General features: G+C 37.4%; 1 protein-coding gene across 1 annotated transcript in view; it reads right to left on the bottom strand.

The window, feature by feature from the left end:
- The window catches only part of LOC131067397 (COP9 signalosome complex subunit 5), an 81257-nt gene that overhangs the window by 25219 nt on the left and 35992 nt on the right, over positions 1-20046 (bottom strand). Inside the window, exons 2-3 of the mRNA XM_058002382.2 lie at positions 8457-8738; positions 8145-8292 (exon numbers count right to left, since the gene is read on the bottom strand). Of these exons, the coding sequence (XP_057858365.1) occupies positions 8145-8292; positions 8457-8738 (430 nt within the window). The remainder of the gene's footprint in view (positions 1-8144; positions 8293-8456; positions 8739-20046) is intronic.

The raw sequence follows: 20046 nt of genomic DNA, 5'->3' as shown, positions 1-20046 counted from the left end.
GCTACAAGTGTCAGACGAGGTGGCATCCTAGTCATCACTCCTCCAGTCGGATTGGTCCACCTCAACAATGTCCAGGTTCAATGTACCTAATTCATAGAAGGTGGCACAAACTCCGATGTACCTACCCTAGCTATCCATTGGTGGAAATTTCTGGAGAGGACATGTGTCCAAGCAATACAATTTTATCATTGGTCAAGTATTAAATGTTATGTAATGGTTGTAATAAACCCTAATTAGGGTTTAGGTGTCATAATCTTGGCCATTGATCTTATTTTGATCTGGACCGTTCATTGTAATTGGGGATGCTATTTATACCCTCATTTCATTTCATTTGACAATCAGAAATTAGAGAGAGATAGAAATTATTGATGCATTAGAGATTAGAGTTTAGAAGCAATTTACTTTTGTGGCAAGATTGAGTTTTGAGAAAGGAATTCAAACAATTGTTGTACATGATGGCTTTGAGATCAATAAAATATTGAAGTTATGGTGTTTTGTTGCAATTCTCTTGGCTATCTTCATGGTTGTTCATTTTTCTTAAACCATTCTCAATCAAAGTAGCGTGTTAATTTGAAGGACAAAGTGTTGGACTTGATCTTTGGTAGGATTCGCTTTCCAAACCACTAGCTTCTTGCTGATTGTAGGAACGCCTTGCGTGGTCGACTGGAGATATTGGAATCACTCAAACCTTTAATCATTGTTGTATCTTGGATATGTACCTTCATGGTAGTGTCTTTGATCTTTGATGTATTGAAAATCATTTGTTACCTTAGAAGATCGCATCAGTTTCAATTGAGTTGTTAATTTATGGCAATATTGAAGTTGGTAGAATCTCACCAAGTCTTGTCCACATCAAGTCATTCTTAGGGTTAGACTAGATTAGACCTCTTGCAAACCCCATCCTTTTGATATTTTTTTGAAAAGCTTGTTTAGTTTAGCAAAATCTTTGGCAACGTAAGGCCCCTTGATGACACAGCAATCACAACGACCACTGGTGCTTATCCACACGTAGAGACCCTACTAAAAAGAACATTGGAGTCATCCTAACTGATCCTTCTTGCGAAATCTTCAACAGTTAGCGACTTTATTCAAGAGAGGATAAGATGCCTTTGGGTATTTTATTCTGTGTATGATTGTGTACAAAATACACGTCAACACTAGGGTACAATGCTTCAAATGAGAAAAATTTGGTCATTTTGCTAGAGAATGTCCTTCAAGACCCAAGCCTCAAGCTGTTGCAACAAATGTTGAAAATGTTTCTCCTCATAGAGAGTCTAATGATAATTCAGAAGGATTCTTATTTATTTCTGCTCTCTCCAGTAACATTCCTACTAATAGTGATACATGGCTTATTGATAGTGGAGCCTCCCGCCATATCACTGGTTATCGTGAACACCTCTCCAACTTGAAGGAAAAAGATTCACATCTTCAAGTTATCATTGGTGATGATGCATGTTATTCTATGAAGGGTGTTGGTTCTACTTCTTTTCAATTGGATTCTGGTATTCCTCTTCTTCTAAGTGATATTCTATTTGTTCCTAGTATTAAGAGGAATCTGATTTCTATTTCAGCATTAGAAGACAAGGGTTATCATGTTGCTTTTGTTGATGGAAAAGTTCTTGCATGGAAGAAGAATACTAGCATTCAATTTGTACGTGAGATTGGTGTTCGTCATGATAGTCTTTACAAGCTTTCAGCTCGTCCTATTCAAGCTTTTGCTCATGATTCTTCAAGCTCATGTGAGCTGTGGCATAAAAGATTTGGCTACCTAAATTTCAAAACTTTGTTTTCAATGGAGAAGGTAGTTGTTGGTCTTCCAAAGCTGAATCAAAACCATGAAGGTGTCTGCAAAGGATGTGCTCTAGGTAAGAATGTTAAGAGTACTTTTCATAGTAGTGAAAATAGGGCAAAAGATATTCTAGAGTTAATTCACTCTGATTTGTGTGGCCCTATGTCAATTGCTTCTCTTAGTGGTTTTTGGTATCATGTTACCTTCATTGATGACTTTTCTCGTAAGTGTTCGATTTATTTTCTTAAGTCTAAAGAATCTGATGAAGTGTTGTCCTTATCTAACAAGAAGATAAAGATTCTAAGGTCTAATAATGGGGGAGAATATGTTTCTGGTTTATTTCATAACTTTTATGTTGAAGCTAGGATTAAGAGGGAGTTTTGTGTCCCTTATAATCCTCAACAAAATGGTGTAGCTGAAAGAAAGAATGTGACGATTGTTGAGGCAACAAAGGCTATGATCCATGATCAAAGTCTTCAAACATTTTTATGGGCAAAGGCTTGCAGGACAACAGTATACATTCAGAACCGTAGTCCTCATCAAATTCTAGACAACATAACTTCAGAAGAAGCTTTTTCAGGTATCAAACCTGACATTAGTCACCTCAGGATTTTTGGATGTCCTATCTATTTTCATGTTCCAAAAGAGAAAAGAACTAAGTTAGAACCTTCAGGGAAGAAAGGCATCTTTGTTGGTTATAGTGAACCTTCAAAAGCATATAGCATTTACATTCCAAGTCAAACGCAGATTGAAATCAGTAGGGATGTGTCTTTTGATGAAGATGTAGCTTGCAAGAAATCCAAAGAGTCTAACATGGAATCTGATAGAGAAGATTTTGAGTCTTCTCAAGATATAGATATGGCTGATCCAGATTCACCTTCAGAGCTTCAGAGGGAGAATACAAATTTAGAAGATTCTGCTGATCCTGTTGATCCAATTGACTCTATAGATACTTTTGCAGGTCCCTATAATATTCCAGCTATTAAGAAAAGACCTTTGTGGGCTCGAAATACTATGGAAGAGGCTGAAAAATATTTCAGCCCCTCATGGCATCTTTAGAGAGAGTAAAAGGCCTCATAAGTTTGCAGGATATGTAGCTTTGATGAGTCACATTTTAGTATCCAAGCCTTCTAATTTTGAAGAAGCCTCAAATCGGCAAGCATGGAGGGATGCCATGATGGAGGAGTATCAATCCATTATCAAAAATGATGTGTGGGATATTGTTCCCAGGCCAAAGGTAAATCTGTTGTTTCCTCTAAGTGGTTGTTTAAAATTAAACATATAGCTGATTAAAATTAAAATATAAAGCTAGATTTGTAGTTAGACTATGAAGAGACTTTTGCACTTGTAGCACGTTATACTTCTATCAGAACTATTATTGCTATTGCAGCTGTTAAAGGGTGGAAATTGCATCAGATGGATGTAAAGGCAGCATTCTTGAATGACGTAATTGAAGAAGTTTTTATTGAGCAGCCAGATGGATTTGTGATTCATAAGAAAGAATCACATGTATGCAGATTGGAAAAGGCCTTGTATGGCCTTAAGCAAACTCCACGTGCTTGGTATGAAAGAATTGATCGGTATTTGTTGAGCTTGGATTTTCTCAAAAATGATGCAGATTCAAATATCTATTTCAAGGTAATTGATGGTAAAACTTTAATTTTAGTTCTATATGTTGATGATTTATTTCTTATTAGAGAGGATGATCTCATTGCTAGATGTAAGAAAGAGTTAACTTCTGAATTCAAAATGAAAGATCTTGGTTTGATGCATTATTTCCTTGGTTTAGAAGTGTGGCAAAGACCAAATGAAATCATTTTGAGTCAAGGAAAATATGCCATTGACATTTTGAAAAGATTTGGTATGTTGGATTACAAGTCTATGGCAACTCCTATGGAAGCAAATCTGAAAAAATTGCATTAAGTTTCTGCTAATTCAGATTTAGTTGATCCTACTATGCATAGTTGAACTACTCGGCGAAAAACTCGGCAACGTAAAAACACGCTTAATTTTAATAAAAAATGCATTTTTTTTGCAAAATTTAATGAGAAGATGCATCCAATGAGTCAATAAATGATAACACAAGAAACAAGCTTATTCTAGATATATTTAAATGCAAAGTGTCTACAAAATCGCATCCTCATGAGAAATGTTGATGGCTGGAAGCAAAATAGTAAATAGTTTTTGTAAAACCAAAAGTAAATACAACTTCCTCTTCCCAGCTCTAGCTAAAACTAGTTTCAAACTTTCATCATATTTGAAATTTCATCATTCATACTCATAGTTTCAAACTTTCAACTCTAAAATGTATAATATCAAGATTTCTTCAATGCTAATTATGTTGTTATATGGAGCCTAATCAGACTCAGAGGTTAAATTTTCCCTACTTCCATTAGCGCAATTTCCCCCTATATTTTTCGACGGGGGTTTGGGGGCAGCGCCCCCAAGTTGGGGTCAAGGGGCATCGCCGAAGGATCCTGAATTTGACTAAGTCTGGAAAATTGAAGAATCCTCCAAAAACTAGATTTTGCATTATAACTCCTGGAGGTCCGAAACCACTCTCAAACATCCTGACAGTATATATGGAATATAACTTAAAGTATAAGAATTATTATACTTCAATGTTATATTCCATATATGAATCCTGACGTACAGACCAAAAAACTCGGCGATTACTTGAAGGCATAGTGGGCTTTCAGCGTGGCCCTTCCAAGTGAGTTTCCCCCTTCTCAGCCCAAAACCATATCGAAAAACAAAAAATGCATGTATTTTTTGCCGTTTTCTGCTGTTACCGAGTTTTTGGCAAAAACTCACCAAAGACTTGGCGAGTTTTTGTCACTCGCCGAGTGTGCCATCTATGCTACTATGTATAGGCAATTGATTGGATCTTTGATGTATTTAATCAATACTAGGCCTGACTTATGTTATGTTGTTAACACTCTTAGTCAGTTTATGAGTGAACCTAGACAGATTCATTTTGCTACAGCTAAACATATATTGAGATATGTGCGTGGTACAGTGGGATATAGTCTGAAATATACTTCTTGTGAAGATCTGAAATTGCAAGGTTTTTCTGACTCAAACTGGGCAGGCAGTGCTTCTAACAGAAAAAACACTTCTGGTTATTGTTTTAGCTTAGGTTCAGCTATGATTTCCTGGTGCAACAGAAAGCAATCTTGTGTGGCACAAAGTACAGCAGAAGTTGAATATGTTGAAGATGCTTCAACAGCAAGAGAGGCAGTGTGGCTTCGTAAATTACTTACAGGATTGTTTGGACAGCCTTTGGAACCTACAGTAATTCATTGTGATAACCAAAGTTGTGTGAAGCTTTCGGTTAATCATGTTTTTCATGATAGAACCAAGCATGTCGAAACTAAATATCATTACTTGAGAGATATAGTTCAAAGAAAAGCAATGGAGCTCAAATATATTTGCACAGAAGAGCAAACAACAGACATTCTTACCAAGCCACTTCCTAGAATGAATTTTTTGTTACATTCGAGAAAACCTTGGTATTGTAGAGAATGATGCTCTTGCTGAGAGGGAATCTTAGCTTCAATAAATTTTTATATGTTGTTAATGAGTTGTTCTCTGTGAAAGAGAAGTTCGAGGTGAAATCCCTTGTAATGCATTTTTCTCCGTGATGGAGAAATTTAAGGTGAAAGCCCTTGAGGCTCTTTTCACTTATTGGGGGTAGCCATAGTGGATGTCATGTTGAGAGACTCCATGACAACATCACGTTGAGTGACTCCGTGATGAGAGCTTGTGTTATTTCATCCATGAGAGTAGCCATGATGAACATCATGTTGAGTGAATCCATGATGCCAATCACATTGACAGAATCCATGATTATTTTTGTTATTTTCATATTTTGTTTGTCATGTTGAGAGACTCCATGACTTGTACATGTGTGAATGATATCTCCTTTGTTAAGAGGGAGTGTTAAAGATTATAACTTCAGAAGATATCATGCTGCCGTATTAATGTAATTCTTGTACTCCTCTTATTCGAGTTGCTTCTTCTACAGCTGGAGATGTTTCCGTTCCTCCTTGGTTCGTATTCTTCATAACTGCTACCGACTTGTATTATCTGGAATTCAGTTCCTTTCTTTAAGTTTGCCAGCTCATTGTGTGTGTCAGTGTGTAACTGACACTGTTCTTTTATCTGTCTTCCGTCTTCTTCTTGAGGAGTTATCGGGTTTGAAGCATATTAATTATTAATGTGCCATGGGTCATTTTAAGAGGATGATTGACATTCAATGGTCTTCTGCTGCGACTTTGTATCTGATTTTCTGAGTTGATTATTTATGTTCAGCTATGAACATTTGGGTGTGCAGATTCATTCTATTGCTAAATTATTTTGTAAGCAGTCTTCTGATAGTTGACTTCTATTTGAGCATTATCAATCATTGTTAAAATGATTATCTTCTAAGTGTGAGAGACATGTACTTATTTTTGAGACTTCAATAAAATCTATTTTTGAGTGTGGCTGGGTTTTTCACCCTCAGGTGGAGGGTTTTCCCAAGATAATTTGTTGTGTTTTTGTTCTCTTAAGCTTTCTTAGGTTCTTTATCTGTGTTTATAGCATTCTGGTTCTAAATTTAACAGGATACACGTTGGATAGTGTACCCATGTGTGCCCAAAAAATCTTGTTTTCCAACCATGCCGGATTCTATGTGATTTAATTTTTTTAAAATTTGATGTAAATCTTCCTAAATTAAAATCTAAAAAACTTCATTTGTGCATTTAAATTTTTTTTTTAAAATGGTATAAACAAAACCTACACCAAATGAGAAAGACAAATGAATTTGTTTTCTATTTCAGTGACCCAATTTTTGGGTTATCTTCGACTGCAACTCTACTATTTTTGCATATTGTAAATTATTAAATCAATTTATAATTATTTATGTAGCAATTATGTGTCTATTTTGCTTTTGAAGTAATGAAAATCTCCTCTAATAACATAGAAAATTGTGTTAAATATGTGTATGTGTTCTTTATGAATGTTGTATCCAGCCGTATCCATATTGGGGGTCTTAAAATGGCCATATCCATATCCGATATTGTATCCGTATTCATGTCTATGCAACTTTGATTTACAGTATCTTCCCATTAAGAAGTAGGTTGTACACATCTTCAGTAAACCTTTGGCATCACCTCATTATCTTCAATTATGATTGGTGCTTGGAGTGAAGAATGTTGTCCTTGGGGGGTCATCTTGAATCCTCTTTTCTTAACATGTTTTTCTTTTCATGTTCTCTCTTTTGAGGAGTAGGTTTTAGTACATGTTTTTCTCCTTTTCTCAATTTGTGAAATATATTTATTGCATTTTAATTTTTTTATATCTTTTCTTCTCCTTTTATTATGAATGTTGTACACGGGTCAGTATTGTTTTAAAAATTGAAATTTTTATTTAGCTTTCATTATGGCAATCGGGTATCTTGGATGACAGAATATGGACTGGTACCAATACCAGAAACATAAGTGTCGGTGTGAATAAGGCGTTGTACCTAGCTAGTTCCTAGTAGGGGACTTATTCACATGACTTAAGTTTAAATAGGTGCTAGGTGTTCTGGAAGTCTTAGTTGTCTAGATAAGATCTTAGCATATCTTATCTTTCTGTATTTTATTTAATTCTAGCTACTGAGGTCAATTGATATTTGTTTGAGGTAGTTGTGTCATAACATAGGATTAAGGCACATGTCACAATCCTATGTCTCCACCTTGTCTTTATAAGAAAGGCCATCTCATTGTATATTTCATATTCAATCAATTAAACTTGCATTGTCAAAGTAAGCTATTCTTGCCATTTTCTCTCGTGGAAGATATTTTGGTCTAGCAGTTGATCCTAGGGTTGTTGAGGAGACACGATTAACTCCTACAATGTGTCTAACTTATACATCTGCCATTACCCTTCCAACATGCAGAAACTTTCATACATGTTCTCAATCTTCTCCATCAAGGATTCTCCACTTGATCTTCCGTTTGAGAAATTTTTTAGTTAATGTGTTTCATGAGAATCTAATGAAGTAAACCAAGGATTCTCCACTTGATTTTTAGTTTGATCCGTATTGATTATGGAAAGCCTGGTTCCATTTTTAATGATGTCATTGATTTTGTTTGTGGCCTTTTTGTTCATAGCCAAACTAAATGGTAATTTAGCATTTTCAACGAACATCATAATCTCTACAAAAATCTCAATAGTAAATCTTATTCTCAAATCTTTATGTTCTTCAGTCACAAAAATTAAAAGAAGGCTACCAAAAGTAAGAAAGAATGCAAAGTGTCAAATCTTAGATGCATTAGACACTCAGCAAAGGGATCTTGAAAAAATAAGTTAATTACGATGTACTCACCAAGATCTGAAATTTGTCCTGCAACATAATCTCTGTTCCCCAAGAGTGGAGAGGATGAGAGAGTGTTTACCCAATACTTGTTCCACAAGAGATCCAAGAGGTGAGAATCAAGAGATGACTTGAAGTATGTAATGTCCAAAGCATAATACTGCATTGAATTGGTCAACATATGCTTAATATGAGTACAACCAATAACATCTACAAGGTTCGCACACGAAATAGAAACACACAAACACGAAGTTAACTAGATACAAAGCAGCCGTCAGAAAATAAACCTATTAGAGAGGAATTGTTTTGTCTATTGAAAAATACCTGCTTGCAGTGGACACCAAAATCTTCGATTTTGTTTAAAGGGATTGTTTGATATTCAGAGACTGGTTCATCTGGAGGTTTGTATCCTTGTGGGTATGTTCGAAATGCACCAATCTCAACTTTACCTGCAGATACAGTTCTTGTTGGGTCTATGACTACTGCCAAGAAAGGCTCCTGAAACTGCTGATTTAGCATTTGAGTTGACACATCAATACCAGACAGCCAGCAACCATAACCGGGATGTGAATGATACCAACCAACAACATTTTCCATTCGTCCAGCCTGTTTGCATTACATGCAGTATAAAAATCACTAGTTAGCATTTGTAGTAATTATCTTTTACCAAGAAAATAGTCTCCAGACATTGTATGTCTGGACACCCAAAATAAAAGAATCACTAATCATAGTTACAAAAAGAAAATTAAACAACCATGACAATCAAATATCTGATGGTAACTAGGTTACACTTAATACAGTTTTTTGGAGACACCATACTGATGAATCAATATCCTCTCTCTTTTTGGTATCATAATGATATTGTAATTGTCTTGCTCTATATTCTTCAGCATATACCATGGTTACAGTTTTTTGTTAACAGGCTGTTCTGTAATCTCCTGGGTCTTCCTCTGTTACAGACAGTTTTTGTAATCTCTTCTCCTGTTATTAATATTATAGTAGGTGCTTTTGTCAACTAACAGCTATAAGATTCATTGCAGATTAGAAGTTAAACACTTTACAGTTACCTCAGTTAGAAGCTACAGAAAATAGCAAGAACTCTTAGCCTGGGCCTTTTATACAATGCAGCTTGGAACAGATGTAATTGTATTTAACAGGTGAATGACAACGCAAAAACCTATCAAAATGCAATCATGAGTATAGAAAGTTGGAAAGTAAACATTCTATAACTAATATATCTAATACTACATCTGTTAATGGACCTGTCTGGGCTAAATCAGATGTAAAGGTGGCGAAGGATGTTGAGTTGAGCAAACCAGAAGAGGGATGGGTCAAGGTGAATTTTGACAAGACCTCCAAGGGTAACCCAATCCAGGGCAGGATACATGGTGAGGGATTGGACGGGTAATATTTTAGCAGTGGGGGCCAAGAAGCTGGCAGAAAGAATGAACAGTGAGGCCGAAGCACAAGCCGTGCTATTGGCAATTAATGGCGATTAAACTAGCTGTTTTAAAGCTTCATCTAGAAGGTGACTCTTTGATAATCATTAACACTATTATTGAAATGTGAATCTATGGCCTGGAAAATCAATAAATATATAAAAATCATTTAAAATTATTTAAAATCTTTTCAAAATTTTCAAATTACCAACACAATGAGGCGTGGGAACACTGTGGCAAACAAGTTGTCAAAGGTGGCAGTGTAAATTAATGGGGGGCAGCTGTTGGAGATTTGGGAAGACTATTGAGGATTGCATTTCAATTTTTGATGGTGCTTGTACACCGCCAAAAGTCGAAGTTAATTGTGGCAAGTGATGTGTAATTAATGCGCAAAGCCCAGAGGGACATTATTAAATGGCAGAGGTCGCATTTCATTCACCTTGCACGGTGGTGTTGGGAGACAATCAACAGGAGAAAGAGAAGGGTGGTGTCGGTGCGCTGAGAATGGAGGCAAACTTCACTCTGATAACCCCAAAACAACAGCTGGCCTTCATAGGCCAGATGTCGGAGAAGAGAATGAGAAGCATTTTCAAATTTGAGGAGCCCATGTTTACTGGTTAATGTAGCAGTGTGTTTGAGAGGAATGGTTATACGTTATGAATGAATTACTGGAAATGACACTACCGGGAGTAGGTTTCTCAGCCCGCAATGGAGAATGGGTGCAGATTGGCGACCTGGAATCTCCAATGTGTCCCTTTATCTGGTGGAGAGCAAATTTTGACAAAGATGAGCATTGAGCTGAAGCTCAGATAAGGTGGGATGTGCTGAAGATTTTCTGCGAGAGGAGCTGGAACGGACAAAAAAAGTCTACAAATTGGGTCAGAAGAAAATTGGGTGAATGGCCCTTTGAAGCCAGGGAGGAAGAACTGAGTTCTTGTGAATCTGAGTAACTAATTTTGTGAATTTTGGTCATAGTGTTTATACGGTTTGTCTATATTTTTGTTCAAAGAGTCAATGTTGTGATATATGTATACTCTAAAGTAGAAGCTGAACGAATAGGTTGTATAAGGTTATTTGTATTCAGGCATAACAGTGAATTTTGTATAATCTCAGAAAGGGTGGATTGATATAGGATAGCCAGGGTGTTTTGGTAGGGTTTGATACTGGATGATGCGGATTGGCTTTTATTTGATGCATATGTATCTCTTTAATCTATTATGAATAAAATCAAAATATATTACTGATTAAAAAAATAAAAATTAATACTACAAGATGAAGAGGATAAAATAGGAAAAATGAAGTGAGAGAAACCAGTGTAACAATGGGTAGAAATGTGTTATTGAGCTCCATAGCATTAACATTAGCAAAAGAAACTCGAGAGTCAGTTTGTTCATTCTACAAAAACAATGACAAAGGTACATAATAATATACCATGCACAAAAAAAGCCAATCTAACCACCATGCAAATGCCTTATTATAATTACAATTTGAACGAGTTATAAATTTTAAATTCACAGCAATTCAAAAAACATGTTGCTCAGTTAGGATGCCTGTTTTATTTGTATGTGGTAATCCAAAAGTAATCAAAGATATATAGATTACAAGATGTCTTGGAAAGTTAAAACAACTAGAACATCTATGCTAGTTGCTCTGAAAAAGATGTGGTTTAGTCTTTTAGAATGCAGAAGATTTATAGACATTAAAAGAACTTGTCATCATTGGAATGCACCACAACCAATATGGTCTTTGTGGCTTAATCAAGCACAATCAAAAAGTTAATCAAGCTACAATATAGTTTTCAACCAAGACTAATTGTAGCATATTGGTTGAAAAAAATAATCATCCACGTTTTCAGAAGGTATAGATGACTTTATAAAGGCAGGTGTCAAAATGAGCAATTGGTAACATTTGCAATATAGATGTTAGGAAAGCCTAGTGTTGCACCAGCAATTAATATGGGTTTAGAGTCCATCAAAAAGCATCCTATTGCTAGTGCCTAGTGCCAACTTTTATTTTTGAAGCATTTTAAAGCAGTTAGATCTGATCCCAAGTTACCAGTTCGGGTACGGCAAAAAAAAATTCCATGGGTATGGATTAATAGAATATTAAAATATGTTAATTTTAGTATTAATGCTCATTCAGTGTACATTCTATTTTAGAAAGATCGTCTTCGATCTTCTCAGCAGTTTCTTTTTAGAAACTTGCTATTCTTGTAAATAACTTGTATTATTTATGAGCGTTTTGCTCATTCTGTTTATTTAATCAATTCTTTGAAATCCATTGCGTGTTTTTCGCACTATATTATGGTATTAGAGCAGGATTAAATTTTTTTTTGGAGCAATCTTATAATTCTAAATTTGTTTAGTGAAGATTGCTTTCAAAAAAATTTCGGAGTATTTTCCTGTTGGTGTCTAAAAACGTGTTTTTTTTTCACGTTTTTTTTCACACCCTCGTTTCCTGTGTTCGTGGCCGCACTGGTTCGTTTCCTGTGTTCGTGGCCGCACTGTATTTGGCGTCCGTGGCTTTCTGTTCTGGGGGTTTAGGCGCGCGTTTTTTCCAAAAATCGCGTTTTTGACTTCGGCTCCCGCGACCTCCGCCTGCAACGCCACTTCGCGTGATCTGTTCGCGTCTGCAGGCTTCGGTCTTTGTCACCTCCACGGCGCCTTTTTTTTCTGCACTATCGCGTGGAAACGAACCTCTGCAACTCGTCCTTTTCTGTCTGCCAACCATGGTGCCGACCTCTGCAAACTTCGATTGAAGTTTTTCCTTCCGTTTTTTATCGAAGTTCAGTTTTTCTTGCAGATTCGTGGTGGGTTTTTCAAACCCTAATCTGGGTTGTTGTTCTTTTTTTCTGGGTGCCTCGATTTTCGTGCCTCAATTTTCGAGCCCGCAAATCCAGATTCTGATAGGAGAATCCTTCTGGGTTTTTTGCACGCTTTTCTGGGTTGTCCTTGGATTTTTCTGGGTCAGCCAGGAGTTTTTCTTGGGAACCGTGCAAATGGCTTCTCTCACCAATCTGATGCTAGAAGGTAGTCAACGCTTTAATGGTCACAACTACAACATCTAGAAGCAGCGTATGTTGACCATTTTTGAATATAGGCGTCTTGACCAGCTTGTTTTGGGCAAAGAACTCAGTCCTGGTACACCTGGTGCAGATCAAGATAAGTTTGATGAACGCAATCGGGAGGCAGTCATGCTTCTCAAACTCTCAGTAATTGATGATCAGTTACCGCAGATTCCTTCCGGCAAGACAGCTTCTGACATCTGGAAGCATCTGAAGGAATTGCATGAGACATCCGACAAGAGCCGAGCATTCTTTCTGAAGAATCAGTTGTTCTCCATTATGATGGACGAACGTATGTCCTTACAGGAGCACCTCACGAGGATTAAGGACATTCGAGATCAACTCGAAGCTATTGGTCGGACTATGGAGGAAGAAGACATGGTTGTAATCACTTTAAAAAGTCTTCCGAAATCGTATGAACACTTCATTGAAACCCTCAATATTACTTCCACTAATGTTGATCTGAAGTTTTCAGAACTGTGCACCAAACTTCTACAGCAGGATCGTTGGAAACAGCAATTTGGTAGTAGTACTACATCAGCCTCCTTGGAAAATGCCTTCACAGCTCAATCCTTTCAGAAGGATAAAGGCAAATTTCAGTCCTCTCAGTTTTCTCAGCAGAAAGGCTCTTCTCAAACACAGGATGGAGCTAAGAAGAAAAATGTGCAGTGCAATTACTGTCACAAGTACGGCCATATGAAGAAAGATTGCCGTCAGAGGCTCGCTTCTGAACAAAAGAAGCAGGGAGGGTCACACCAGAAGGCGCATGTTGCGGAACATTCCGAGCAAAAGGAGTCCACCTTTTATGCTTTTATGGCTAAGAGGTCTTCAGATCATGCCTGGTCTTCTGCTTGGTACATCGATTCTGGTGCATCACGTCACTTTTCTCATCGGCGTGACTGGTTTACAGACTTCTCACCTTTCAGTGATTCCGTTGTATTTGGCGGAGGTGAGGAGTATACTGTTGTTGGCAGAGGCACTGTTCAGATACAGTCTGGTGGCAGGACTCTCCTTTTTCTGAATGTGTATTATGTTCCTGGAATGGAACTTAATCTGCTCTCTGTCAGTCAGATTATGAGGAATTCTCCTCAACTAGATGTGGTGTTCAGTGCTCACAAGTGCTCCATCATTGATCGAGAGACTCGTCTTACTGTTGCTGTTGGTCTAGAGGATCATGGCCTATATAGGCTCCTTGACACTGGTGATTCTCCTGAAGTGGCTCTGGCAGCTCGTGTTTCTCCTCTTAGCACTTTGTGGCATCAGAGATACGGACATCTCAACATTCAGTATCTCTCTCAGCTGTCTCGGGAGGGACTTGTTTCAGGGTTACCTGATATTCAGACTCAGCATCTTGGAGTATGCGGCGCCTGTCAAGCTGGCAAACAGCATCGGACTTCATTCCCACATGGAAAGTCTTGGCGCGCATCTAAGGTACTTCAATTACTTCATGCTGATATTTGTGGTCCTATGAATACATCTTCTGTTACTGGTTGCAAATATTTTTTGCTTATTGTAGATGATTTTAGTAGAAAGATGTGGGTGTACTTTCTTAAACATAAATCAGATGTATTTAGTATCTTTCAAAAGTTTAAGTCCTTTGTTGAAAAAGAGTCTGGACAAAGTATCATTACTCTTAGGACAGATAACGGGGGGGAATTTTGTTCTTCTGCATTCTCCAACTTCTGTGATACCCATGGCATCAAACGCCAGTTGACTACACCCTACACTCCTCAGCAAAACAGTGTTGTTGAGCGTCGCAATCGTACGGTTGTTGAGATGGCTCGTTCTATGTTACAACACAGGAGTGTTCCGAAAAAGTATTGGGCTGAAGCAGTATTTACTGCTGTCTACCTTCTTAACCGTTCTCCTACTCAGGCTGTTAAGGGGAAGACTCCAGAAGAGGTTTGGTCTGGTCGGAAGCCTCAGATCAGCCACCTGAAGGTTTTTGGCTCTGTTGCCTATGTTTGGATTCCAGATGCTAAGCGCTCCAAGTTGGATTCCAAAAGTCAGAAACTCATGATGACAGGATACAGTGATCACCATAAGGCCTACAGACTGATAGATATAGACACTGAACGTCTTATCTTCAGTCGTGATGTTGTATTTGATGAAGACAGAGGATTCTTTCAGTCCCCTTCTTTTGAGCAGAATTCTGAGGATCAGCCTCACCGTGTTCTTATCCCATTAGGTTCGCCTGATGGGAGGGATGATGCAGAATCTATTTTCGATGATGCACTACCTGAGTTCCCTCCGGAGAATAATCCTCCTCTTGCTGCTCCTGTTCCTGATCCTGAGCCTCTTCCAGCTCCTCCAGATGTTAGCACTTCTACTCTCCGGCCTAAATGGTGGGCCAAGACCATTGGTGATCTCAGGGATACTGAGCTCATTGAGGGTAGAACCTCCCGTAATAAGAGCAAACAGCAGCATACAGTCAATTTTGCTCTCATGGCTAACATACACAGTGTTTTTGAACCTCAGACATATTCAGAGGCTAAAGGTATACCTGAGTGGGAACAGGCTATGGAAGCTGAGTTCCAGAGTCTTCAGAAGAATCACACTTGGGCCCTTTCTGATCTTCCTTCAGGGAAGAAGCCCATTAGCTGCAAATGGGTGTACAAAGTAAAATACAAAGCTGATGGAACCCTAGACAAGTATAAGGCTCGTCTTGTTGCTCATGGGTTCTCACAGAAAGAAGGCATTGACTACGAGGAGACTTTTGCTCCTACAGCCAAAATGAGTACCATACGGCTCGTTCTTGCCTTAGCAGCCCAGTTCAGTTGGAAAGTCCATCAGATGGACGTAAAGAGTGCCTTTTTGAATGGTGACTTACAGGAAGAAGTCTACATGACGCAACCCCCAGGATTCAAGGTTGCTGGTCAAGAACAGAAGGTCTATAGACTAGTCAAAGCACTCTATGGTCTGAAACAAGCTCCTCGGGCTTGGTACATGAAAATTGATAAGTACCTGACAGATCATGGCTTTCAGCGAAGTCCATCTGATGCAAACCTGTATATCAAGCATACTAGTAATGATATTCTGTTTGTAGTTGTCTATGTGGATGACTTAATCATTACTGGCAGTTCAGCACATTTGATCACTGGGATCAAACAGGATTTGTGCCGCACTTTTGATATGACAGATTTGGGACTTCTACATTACTGCTTAGGAGTTGAAGTTTGGCAGACTGAGACCAGTATCTTTCTCTCTCAGTCCAAGTATGCCAGAAGTCTTGTGGACAGGTTCAGAATGCAGGATTGCAAACCTGCCTCTACTCCTATGGAACCTGGGCTCAAACTTTCAGCTCAGTCATCCTCACCAGTTGTGGATGAATCTCTGTTCAGGCAACTAGTGGGCAGTCTCATCTATCTTACTGCTACTAGACCTGACATCAGTTTTGCAGTGAGCTACATTTCACGCTTCATGACAGCTCCCAAGGCTGATCATTGGTTAGCAGCGAAGCGTGTGCTGCGTTATGTGAGTGGCACTTCTGATTATGGACTTCTGTACACTCGGAGTTCTGATCCTATACTCAGTGGTTACACAGATTCTGACTGGGCAGGTTCGGTTGATGACCGTAAGTCTACAGCAGGGTATGTGTTTACTTTGGGATCTGGTGCTGTCACATGGACTAGTAAGAAGCAGCAGGCAGTGGCTCTCTCCTCGACGGAAGCAGAGTATCGGGGAGCAGTTAAGGCATCTTGTGAGGCGGTTTGGCTTCGGTGAATGCTTGCGGATATGCATGTCTCCCAGGCAGGTCCTACTCCCTTGTTCTGTGATAATCAGGGAGTGCTCAAACTCGCCAAGAATCCAGTCTTCCATGAAAGAACCAAGCATGTGGAAACGCATTGTCACTATATTCGACAGCTGGTTGAAGACGGATCCATCCAGTTGCTGTATGTTCCTACCTCGGAGCAGCCAGCAGATATATTCACCAAGCCCCTTGGTCCTGATAAATTTGTAAAATTCAGGGGGACTATAGCATTAAGGGAGGGTAATAGAATATTAAAATATGTTAATTTTAGTATTAATGCTCATTCAGTGTACATTCTATTTTAGAAAGATCGTCTTCGATCTTCTCAACAGTTTCTTTTTAGAAACTTGCTATTCTTGTAAATAACTTGTATTATTTATGAGCGTTTTGCTCATTCTGTTTATTTAATCAATTCTTTGAAATCCATTGCGTGTTTTTCGCACTGTATTATGGATACAAGACATCCATACATATATATGTATATAAATTATAAGAATATTATAATATATATTATATTATATCATATTAAAATAATATTATAATAATATGATATAATATATATATTATAATATAATTTTGTTTTTTTTGTTTTTTTGGTCGGTAATTGGCCGAAGCCTGAATAGCTTTTGACTGGAGCTATGAACCAGTGGGGACACAGTAGGGGGCCCCATCCCCATTACATATCTTTGAATTATTATTATTATTATGTTTGATTAGATTGACCCCAAAACCTTCCCCATCCTATGGAAGGCCAAGAGTCACAGCTTAGAATTCCACTTCAAATGTCCCTATTGGGAATTGAACTTGGGTCTCCACGGTGAGAACCCAATGTTTTAACTAGTTAAGCTCAACCCCTTGGACTATATTATAATATTATTATATATATGGAAATTTATTAAAAAAAATTAAAAATTAATAAATAAATAACATATTTACTAAACATTATTAAAGATAAACGAGGGATCATATGTCTATAATAATAATGTTTGTGATTTTAGGAGATTAGTAAACTTGCAAACTAGAGATAATAACATATTTATATATTAATTTGGGGATCTCTAGTTTGCAATTTTACCATAATATCAAAAACGGTGGGGCTACATGGAGCCACATATTTTACAAGCGATCTTGAGAATAGGTGAGTCTTGGATAAAAAAAAGATTAAAAAACAACGAGAACTTGAAATGCAATTTTTGGTGATGTATTCAAACGAACCAGCAACGAACTCAGGACCATATCGAGACCAAACCCGAACCTGGCTTCAATTCTGAGCCTTTGAGGAAGAACCCGGTATCCGAGATTTGATATGATGATGGCTTCTTTCAGAAAACAATATTAGAAATCAATGGATTCAACCCGAAGAAGGTATGATAAATACCACTGATCTTTAAAAGCTAAGTTATTGGTTCTAGCATGGATCCTAGTTTAGGTTTGTGGAACTAACAAAAAAGATTTGGGATGAGTTCATTTTTTGTTTCTTATATATGCAGCGTAAATGTCGGACTTCAGATTAAAATATCATATAGCATCAAATAAACAATAAACCACAATAAACTCGAATGTCATTTAAAACATAAATGATTAATATTATAGGATAGTCAATGTTAAAACTTCAAGTTCTCAACATCAAATGCATTTTTTTTATCATCAATATCATTATTATCATTGACATTAGATGGAACATTTGAAGAACCACAAGCAGTGCTAGTGACACTTGCACTAAAAGTGAGTGCACTTTTTGGACTTCTCAAGTGCAATATGTTGCGAAATGGAAGCATCCAAGTTAGTAGGTTTTAGCTCCATATCCCACAACTTTGTGTCCCCTTCTTCGTAGCCATGTTGTTTTTGCAAAAGGCGGCACAAGTTCGAATACAAATACACTAAGTTCTTTACTCTTTTGAAGTGCAATATGTTACATTTCACCAAGTGAATGAAAGAGTACATGCCTCAGATGTAGATGAACTAGCAAACTATGAAGACAAAGTAGGGAGATAAAATTATACATTATAAAAATAAAATAATTAAAAAACTACAAATGAAACTTTGAAGATTAAAAAATAAATAAACTTGTGATAAAAACTTTGATTGCAAGGGGTTGTAGGTGTTGGAATTGTTGACCATGGAAGCACCACCAACTGTGAGCATCCTTCTTGAGCTTATCATGAAGAGCCTCAATACTTTACTATTTGAGTGTACAAAATCAATGAACTCAATCATGACTACATCTTGCAAATCAAGAATTCAGAGAGGAGCCTATATTGCATTGTACCCTTTAGCAACTTCAAAACCTCTAATAGGGAATTCCTCGTTGACACAAAGAATCTTAGCACTATAGCATTTTGGACTTAATACAAAGGTAAGAAGATGCAATCAGGTGGTCATTATGTTCAATTATCTACACTTCTTTTGAAAGAAGTTTCTTCGAAGTCTTTTCTTTCTCATTTATGATGGTCATCAAGACAATGCCATCGTATATGTCTACCGAGCAAGGCTTGTCGATGTTAGTATAATGAATCATGCTCAAAATGGGCTTGGTGAAGCTAAAGAGATAGTCCACACAATCCCACCAAGACTAATGACATTGATTAAGGGTTGAATTTAGCATCTTTACACCCATGAATCTATTGATGTGCACATGCAAACATCAGAATAAAATACCAAAGTACTTTACCCTCTCTTGAACAAAATCACCTCAGATGCTAAGGATAAGATCAACTAAAATGATTCCAAGGTTTCTACAATCAGGTCTTGACGAGTGGGTAACTCAATGGTCGATGTGAATTGTTGTCTTCACTTAGGGACTTCCACAATTGTTCGAATCAACTTTGTATATCATGAATATGGAATGGGTGTGTTGATGACTTAGGATTTGGCAATGTAGTTCTTGACTAAATTCTAACAAGACTTTCTAAAAATGACAAAAAGGGAATAGGTTTCAAGAAATTTATTCTAAGCCTAGGAATGTAAGAAATAATGAACAAATTTAGTGGAATCAAACCAAGCAAGATCTCACCATCAAGTCGAAGAAATTTTGACACAAGCTTACTGCAATCATCTAGGGTGTATTTCATAGATTTTCAAATTACTACCATCAAACATTGAAACCATCCAAGTTGATGCATAACAATGGACATATAATAATCGAAGTTAAGCTTGCATAAATTTCCAGTTGACCACGCAAGGCACACTTACAATCAACAAGAGGCTAGTGGTATGGATAAATAGATTCCATGCAAATATACTCAATAATTCTTTCATTCAATCTAACAAACATTGAAAGCAAATTCTAATCTAACTTGGAGGAATTGAGAACCTTGAATGCAAGACAACACTTCAAAAAAATCACCATCAAGTCAAACAATGATTTATATTCAAAAGTTGCAGCATATACCAACAATTCTACAAAATCTCTCTTACAAATGAGAGGCAATGAGGTATATCTAGAGTCTCATACAAAATGGATGGCCAAGATTAAACTAAAATCAAGGGCCAAGATCATGCTAGCAAAACCCTAGAGTTGCCCTAATTAGGGTTTACATAAAAAATGGAGCCACCAACATATGGACCAATAGAAAGATTATGCCCTGCATCTCTTTCTCTCACAACATAATCCAAGAATCTAGCTAATACAGAATCTAACTCCATGGAAATGTTGGGTAA

This window comes from Cryptomeria japonica, chromosome 5 (genome assembly GCF_030272615.1).
Source record: "Cryptomeria japonica chromosome 5, Sugi_1.0, whole genome shotgun sequence".
In the NCBI taxonomy this organism is placed as follows: Eukaryota; Viridiplantae; Streptophyta; class Pinopsida; order Cupressales; family Cupressaceae; genus Cryptomeria; species Cryptomeria japonica.
Note: the sequence above shows the minus strand (reverse complement) of the source record. Positions and strands in the feature narration are given on the sequence as shown.